Below are 8,836 nucleotides of genomic sequence, written 5' to 3'. Positions count from 1 at the left end.
CCCCCCCATGCCTGATCGGTGAGACTGGTCCGAATGAACCGTTGCCTCTTAAAAGACTAAGAGTTCCTTTTATTTTTGAAAACATCTTTTTTATTTTTTTAGTCAGTTATATGTAACAAAATCTACAGGGTGATTATAAAACGGAACGGCAGAAGAATACATATACACAAAATAACATTATTATTTTGATGTGACAATTAAAAGGCAAATCTACACATGATTATAGTGATCTGTTGGCACGTTTAGGGCTGCTGAACTATCTATACGCCCTCAGCAGTAGTGAATGATAGGCAATGAATAAAAGTGTACAGTAAGTAGATAATATGAATACAGATGTATCCACATACATTTATCGTCCATGCGCTACAAGTCGCACTACTCATAAAGCGTGAGCCCTGTGTGACTTGGTAACGCCGAGCATCTTTACAAGCAACTTTTTACCTTCAAATGTGTCTTACTCGCGATACAAATTGTTAGCACAAGCATTTCTGCTGATTAAAATGATATGCAGCATGCCTATATTCTGTGCGCGACTGCGGGTGTATCTGCATGCGAAATGCTACGTTACAGTGTTACAGCTGTTGACACTGTAGCGTAGCGTTTTGCATGCACATACAGCTGCAGTCACACACAGAACATAGGCATGCTGCATATCATTTTAATCAAACAGAAACTGCTTGTGCTAACTACTCGCATCGCTGTGCGAATAAGACGAATTTGAAGGTAAAAAGTTGCACGAAAAAATGCTTGGCACTACCGAGTCACGCCACGGCAAGGCGCGACTAGAAGAGCTGTTTAGCGCGCAAGGAGGCTAGATGTAGGAGGACAATCTGTAGATCTAGTACACTAAAAACAAGTGTCATTAAAAAAAATTAAAAACAATCTAAAATGAAAAAAAATAAAATAAAATAAAAAAAACATCATATATACAAACTTCTGTACAAGATGATGACACAGGAACTGATCAACATTAGTAGCAATGCTCCCACCAGTCAATCACGTCATTTATTTAAATTTTATTTTGTTTTGTATATAAGTTGCTCCCTTAGTATTATTACACTACATAAATTAGTATCCACAACTCAGTAGCTCTCAATGTTTTTTTTTTTTCTTTTTCTCTACATTTCATCAAATCTAAAATTACTATTTTCATCTAGGATGATCGCACAAGGGGAAGAAATAGGAAAACACTGTGGCCCAAATGAGGTAAATTCTGCATAATTAGCCGTAGCGAGCTGTACATTCAGAAAGTGGCGAGTGTTCTACTGCATGGTGCTGGAGTCCACGGACATCTGCTTTCTCATGGTCTTGGGAGGGGGCGGCGGGGGCGTTTTGCTGGGTAGTGGTGGCGGCAGGTGCTGAAAAACACACATGGACAAATACAAGCGTTAATGTCACTGTACACAAAAGTACACAATAAACAAATAACATCTCATTGTTTGACTTGCTGCAGAGCATAGGTATGGGATTCTCTATTCTGGAAACCCATTATGCAAAAAGCTCCGAAAACCAGAAGGGGGAAAAAGTAAATTAATTTTGGAGTACAGCGATATCATTATATGCAAAGGGAAGCGGTCATAATACCGACCTTGGGGATTCCGGCGTTCCACATACTGGCTCAGGAATCCTGAAACCTGTCAGAATCCTTGTGCCAGCATTCCGAAGGTTAGGGGGAGGGTTAGGTTTAGGGTGCGGGGAGGTTAGGTTTAGGCACCGGGGAGGGAGGGTTACAGTTAAGGGTAAGGAGAGAGAAAGCCCATTAGTATTTAATGCGCCTACAAGCACCAGGATAAGTCGCACAAAGTGGCTAAACCTGCTTAACGTAGTGGCTAGGGCACCCAAACAACGGGCTTTGCACACAAAATTTGTCCCCTCACGGGCTTTAGGCATCCGAATGGAGAAACAACTGAATTGCTCCGTCAGGCGCCCAATAGAATAGATGCCCAGCGGGGGACGACCAAAATAATTGAATCACCCTATAAGATTACACTCAAGGAATTAGGACGTTCTGTTGCTAGCATGTAGCCGACATAATGCAACCATTCATCTCAGATGATGCAGCACTTGTGGCACTACATGTTTCAGTGATACATTGGCCGCCAGTGGCTAGAGCAGGAATTACCATGCAATATGGACGAGCTAGGAACAGCGTCAGATTCTATAGGCCGACAGCTGGGAGCTGTGCAATTACAGACTCCGGGGCGACCAAGGGGTTTCACCAATAAAAACTGGCTCATAAAAATGATAAAACAGCCAACCTTTAGGGGGAGGGGGAGGGGGAGGACAAATGTAGTACAGATCCTCTAAGCCTCCAGATACACGAGAGCCAGTGTACTACAAGAAGTGTCAAGGTACCATTGAGTTTATGATGTTTTTTTTGTGGCATAATTTTATATTATTATTATTATTATTATTATTAAATGCCATGCTGCAGTATTTACAAACAATTTATTTTATTTACAAACTGGCCTCGGATTTACTCCGGGATGTGTGTGAGTGATTCCTTTTGTTAGTAAGTTACAGGTATATCTTGAGCAAATAATATTTTTCTAGTGCAAGTACATTCCTACAATCACAATATTTAATTATCCCTCATTACAACAATTAGTCCATGGACAGATCGCCACATTCACACGTATGATACGTGTGAATGTGGCGATCGAGTCAGAACCTGAAGACGAGTCGCTGTAGATATGCCATGGTGAAATATAGGTAACAGTATATGACTTTTAATGTAAAAATCCCAACAGACGTATATTTGGTGTCTAGTTTCTTGCAGAAGCGTTCTCCTTTCAGATAGGAGAAGTCTGCCAGTTCACATTAGACCCTATTCTAAGCAGACTCACTGACTCGCACACACCTCGGGGGAGATAGGAACCTTATGTAAAAGGCACATCTGCAGCACAGCAACAATCTGTCCTCCAATATCCTGACATCCCTCTAGTCGCTTGGCTTTCTATCTAACAACATGGAGGTACAGCGTCTGAGACGTTACTACGCCCTGATCAGATCCTACATTGCACAACGTATTTATCGTTATTATATCTGGCACTAAATAAATAAATATATTATAATACCTGATATCATGACAGCTGCACTCAAAGATTAATGCTCAAATGTCAAATTATTTTGCTGAAATGGCAGCGATGGAAGGCTGTGCTATTACACACAGTACCCCATGCTCACCTACTACCCAACTCCTGCCAACACCCCCCACCCCGTTACTTATATTGTTATTACTATTACTGTAGTTTCCAGCATATCAGACTGGGCACCGCTTATAAATCTAGATGTGACTGGGAGGACTGTGCCCAGAGATGTCTTGGTATTTATTTATTTTTTTCTTATTTCTATAAGTGGGTACTGTATGTCTGTATGGTGGGTACTGCATGTCTGTATGGTGGGTACTGCATGTCTGTATGGTGGGTACTGTATGTCTGTATGGTGGGTACTGTATGTCTGTATGGTGCGTACTGCATGTCTGTATGGTGGGTACTGTATGTCTGTATGGTGGGTACTGTATGTCTGTATGGTGGGTACTGTATGTCTGTATGGTGGGTACTGCATGTCTGTATGGTGGGTACTGCATGTCTGTATGGTGGGTACTGCATGTCTGTATGGTGGGTACTGTATGTCTGTATGGTGGGTACTGTATGTCTGTATGTGTCTAAGTGTATACTGTATGTCTGTATGGTGGGTACTGTATGTCTGTAAGTGGGTACTGTATGTCTAAGTGTATACTGTATGTCTGTATGGTGGGTACTGTATGTCTGTAAGTGGGTACTGTATGTCTAAGTGTATACTGTATGTCTGTATGGTGGGTACTGTATGTCTGTATGGTGGGTACTGTATGTCTGTATGGTGGGTACTGTATGTCTGTATGGTGGGTACTGTATGTCTGTATGGTGGGTACTGTATGTCTGTATGGTGGTCCCGTTCCACTAACTTTACTTAAAATTGCATTTATTTTGTGTGGGTAAAGTCTATTCAGAAGGCTCAGCTTAAACTACTGTAGCAGAATGGTTTGAGGGGGATACAAGAGGATTAGTTATTTGAAGCAGGTGCACACTTACCCTCTGGGGAGGTGGCGGGGGTGTAGCGGGTTGGATGTATTCTTGGCTTTCCATGACGTTGCCATAATCTGCCATATTTCCCTTCAGTGGTAGCGGTGGGGGAACATCCACTGGTTCAGCAGCTGTTACTCCATTTTGTTCCATGCCTGGAAACACACGTTTAGTTTATGGATAATGGTATTCAGCTGTATACTCCAATATATGTATTTATTATAGAGAAGCAACCAACCGGAGATTTGCATCATCCCTTTATTGGCCACTGGTTCCTAGTGATTCATAGGTTGCGTTCCCAACCCATAAACTAGCTGCCCCCACTGTATGCCAATGCGCCCTGTCTATGAAAGTCAAGTACCCATAATCAGTCCTCTTCTTATAAATGTTGGAGGTACAGGTGGTATGCCATTACTGGGCACATGGCATAATCAGGGATGTCTGTTGCTGATTACACCATTTTGGCGATTGAAAAACCTATGTTAAGTATAGAGCAGCAGTGGCAGCACTTGCGAAAGCCTGGCGTGAGATGGTGTCAATAACTGGGCACACCCTCTCGCGCCACTACACAGATGTGTTCTCATACATCTAGCCTCAATATGCCATGCAGCGCGACTTGCCTGGTGTGAGTAAGCAGTCAGGTCCCGTGCAACTTTGCTAGCGTTGGGCGTCTTTTTTTTATGAAAATGTGTTGTACTAGGACGGGAAGCTGACGGACGAAAGCCTGACCGCCGGCTTCCCGACTTTCTAATCCCGGCAACTGTCTAACGACACGCGTCAAAATCCCGCTGCCTGTCATTAGACCCACGCTGGGAGCCCGACACACCCGGCTTACCGATCGAAGGCAAGCTGGGCGCGGACAGCTGGGGGGGGGGGGGGATTGGGTGGGAGGATTAGGTTAGGGGTTCCCAGGATTAGGCCCTACCCCCGCGGAAGTTATGTTAGGGTTAGGCTAGGGGAAGCAGGGGGGGGGTTAGGCACCCCCAGGGGGAGGTTAGGGTTAGGCACCCCCCCGGGAGACTTGGGTATAGGCTGCGGGGAAGGTGGGGTTAGGTTTAGGCAATTAGAGGAGGGTTAGGGTTAAGCACCCCTAAAGGAGGGTAGGGGGTAAAAAAAAGGTTAGCGATACTTGCCTTTTGTAACTTCAGGATTCTCACCCCTGCCGGGCTTCTGCCATGCGGCCGGCGATAAATCATACTGATCCCACTAGGACACATCAGGAGACTGTGCTGATTATTCTGATATGTGACGCTAGTATGTCTGTGTGCGACTGAGTCTGTAAATGGAACTTGGCGTGGAGAAATAAGCTGCGGCCCCTGCATGGTGGCATGGTTTGCATGCTGATTGAGAGACTCAGTCGCACACAGATATACAAGTGTCGCATATCAGATTAATCAGCGCAGTCTGCTGGTGATTTCTAGTTGCATCACATTGCAACGAAATTGAATTTTCAGCAAAAGAAAAAAAAAAAAAAAAGAAGAGATTCATGGGACCGGGGGCGCTGAGACCGGCTGTTTGGCGCGACTGCAGCAAAGATGTGCGTGATGAGAGCAAAGCCAAGTATACATCTGTAACAACGTGTCGCATGCTAGATTCAGGATTGAGTGAGTGAGAAAACTGCGCGGCTCAATCCTGTGCATTGTCGGAATTCAGACAGCTGCAAGACAGCAAAATCTGTCTCAGCTCAAACTGTGGGGGTCATTCAGACCCGCTCGCGAGCGCAGGACGCTCGCAAGCGGGTTGATGTTGCCCCACTACGCATGCGCATGACGGAGGGAGCTCCGTCGTGCGCATGCGCAAGACACGGCTAGCGACGGGATAGCTGTCGCTCCGGGTCTCGCACCAAAGGGGGCGTGCTGTCGATGTTGATTGACAGCACGCCCCCTTTGGTGGGCGTGCCAGGGGCGTGGCTGCCAGACGGAGGCGTTCCCATGGGAACACCTACCGTCTGAAGCCGGCCCCACTGACATCAGTAGTGATGTCAGTGGGAGTGATTTTGGCTCTGATAGAGCCAAAATCACTCCAGGGCTTGCGGCAGCGAGACCCTACCGCAGGGTCTCCATCGCAAGGCGGATGGTCGCGATGGTCTTGACCATCGCGACCATCATCATGGACGCTCGCATAAGCTGTGGGTGGTAACCCTCAGCTATGCGAGCGTCCATAAGGCCGCTCCATTTTCATGTAGGAGGGCCCTGATTCAGAGCGAACGCTCTGGTCAGAGCGTCCGGCTCTGAATCAGGCCCTGTAATCAATAGCGGGTGGAACGCCTGAGCCTGAGTACTGACAGTAGTAATTGTGTGATGTGATCAGGCTGAGAGGGTAATCTCGGTTCCTGCATGTCCAGCTCTGACAAACAACTGTGCCGCTTAGGAGTAGTGTGACCGCTAGGGCCTCTTCTGCCTCTGCTATCACTACCGCCGAGCCCCCAAAGGGGTGCCCAGGTGCATTATACTGATATATCTCAGCTTCTTCAAAAAATGCAATGACCCCTCAAGCGGATCATTTGACCAGTTTAAATGTATGGTCTCTATTGATAGTTTAGCAGAGTGGACTGGAGGTTAATGTAATCATTGCCATGGGTCCACCAACCCAGGCAGGGACAAATTAAGGGCCACATGGGCCTGGAGCTGAAAATGAACAAGGACCTAGAAGTGGATGAGGTGTGACCAGTGCTGTGTGGGTGTGGCCAGTGCCATATGGGCGTGTACACCCTTTACACTGTCAGCCCAGATGTGGATTTAAAGATCTACACTATTTATATAGACAGTCAAAAGTTCAACACCACGTTAGGCAGGCCATAGGTCGACAGGGTTAAAAGGTCGACTGTTAAACTATTGCCATGGACTAAGGTCAACAGGGCCAAAAGGTAGACACACAAATGTTGACGCCGAAGAGGTCAACACATGGTTTTCTTTTTGTTATTTTAACCCTAACCTTCACCATAGAGCCTAACCCTAACTATCCCCCTAGTGCCTAACCCTAAACGTTCCCTCCCGCAGTCTAACCCTAACCCTCCGCTAAGTGCCTAACCCTAAACCTAACAATCATGAACAACCATGCGCCAACCTTTTTCTGCGTTGACCATTTGACAGTTGACCTTAATCCATGTCGACCATTTGACCCTGAGGACCATCTGACGTCGATCTATCTAGGCACTGTACCAGCAACCCCAACGTCTCCATCAAAACATAAAAGCAGAACATTTACATAGTTTTGTGAGGAAAATATAAATACAATTTTAAAACTTATGATTAATAGCCGACGTGTAGACAGCTGGTGGCTGGTCATGATCATATTGCCATGGCGATGGGCCTATTTTTATGTGGAGGCCTGGACTGTCGCACCATCAGTCCCATTGTTAATCTAGCCCTGAACCCGAATGACATGCAATTATTACACTCAGGGCCGTAATTAGGGGTGTGCGACTGGTGCTGTCGTCCAGGGCATGCTCTAGGAACGCACCCTACAGCCTGTATAAAGTGACCAGAGCATCCTCAGTGCTGTACTTCCCAATGCTGGCGGTCTTGCCCACGCGGCGCAATGTCATGCGTTCAGGTGGCGGGGCCGGAACAGGGAGCACTGCCGCTATATTACGGCACTGATTGCACTAACACAGGACAGATTAGGCTCTTTCTAGGTGGTTGATTAATGTAAATATTTTTAAAGCATTATAAAAGTGAAACGTATAATGAAACACACAAGTTTTAGAAATAATTTTGTTTCTTGTAATACCAAGGATGACTGACTGGGCAAAGGATGAAGGATATTCCCTTCAGTCTAGAACTAATTAACTTATAGAAATAAGCCATCTTGCCAGCTACAGATGTGCCCACATACATCTATCCTCTGAGCGCTACAAGCCATGCCACACAATGCGGGAGCTCAGTGTGTCTTGGTAGCGCCAAGAGTCTTTACATGCATTTTTTACCTTCAAATACGTCTTATTCGCACAGTGATGTGAATATGAAGCACAAGCAGCTTCTGCTGATGAAAATGATATGCATCATGCCTATGTTCTGTGTGTGACTGCGGGTGTATCTGCATGCCAAACACTACGTTACAGTGTTACAGCCGCTGACACTAGAACATAGCATTTCACATGCAGATACACCCGCACTCGCACAGAGAACATAAGCATGCTGCATATCATTTTAATCAGCAGAAGCTGCTTGTGTGAATAAGACACATTTGAAGGTAGAAATACAAACGAAAAACGCTCGGCGCTTCTGAGTCAAGTCAAGTCACTGCATGGCGTGACTAGAAGGGCTGTTTAACGCGCCAGGAGGCTAGATGTACAGTAGATGGACCCATCTGTAGCATTCAATTCCATTGACACTGGACAAAACAGAACTGGTGCTGGGCTCTTATTGCTTATAAAAGCATGGACACTACAGTTGCAGCTGTAAGTTTTTACTGCCTATGTTGTCGTCTGGTCAATTATGCTCTATATATAACAGTGACAGCCACTGCAATCCAGACAAAAAAACAACACAAAACTAAAAATCATTAAATTAGTAAACACACCATACAACGTTCAAATGACTCTAACTTTACACAACATAACCAACACATTTGGTATATAAAGTACCATTGAACAGAAAAACCTACCTAGAGGTGGGCTAAATGTGAGCTTAGCTCTGGGGGTGACTGGCGGAGGCTGTTGCGTGGAAGCCTGGCTCGGAGATACAGAAAATCGCCTATCACCGGCAATAGTATTGAGAACTTGACTCTTCGGCCTCTGGGGCCTCAAGGGGCTTATCTGGAAAAGCAAG

The 8,836-nt window shown here is 45.6% G+C and overlaps 1 protein-coding gene across 2 annotated transcripts in view; it reads right to left on the bottom strand.

The window, feature by feature from the left end:
* Nucleotides 1-654: 654 nt before the first annotated feature.
* DOCK1 (dedicator of cytokinesis 1) overlaps nt 655-8,836 on the bottom strand; it is a 431,183-nt gene continuing 423,001 nt past the window's right edge. For both annotated transcript variants that reach the window (XM_088452203.1, XM_088452204.1), the window contains exons 50-52: nt 8,673-8,823; nt 4,074-4,219; nt 655-1,358 (exon numbers count right to left, since the gene is read on the bottom strand). In XM_088452203.1, the coding sequence (XP_088308329.1) occupies nt 1,263-1,358; nt 4,074-4,219; nt 8,673-8,823 (393 nt within the window). In that variant the 3' untranslated portion in view covers nt 655-1,262. The remainder of the gene's footprint in view (nt 1,359-4,073; nt 4,220-8,672; nt 8,824-8,836) is intronic.

Source organism: Taudactylus pleione, unplaced genomic scaffold, assembly GCF_031769625.1.
Source record: "Taudactylus pleione unplaced genomic scaffold, aTauple2 ptg000034l, whole genome shotgun sequence".
NCBI lineage: Eukaryota > Metazoa > Chordata > Amphibia > Anura > Myobatrachidae > Taudactylus > Taudactylus pleione.
This window is presented reverse-complemented; position numbering and strand designations above follow the sequence as displayed.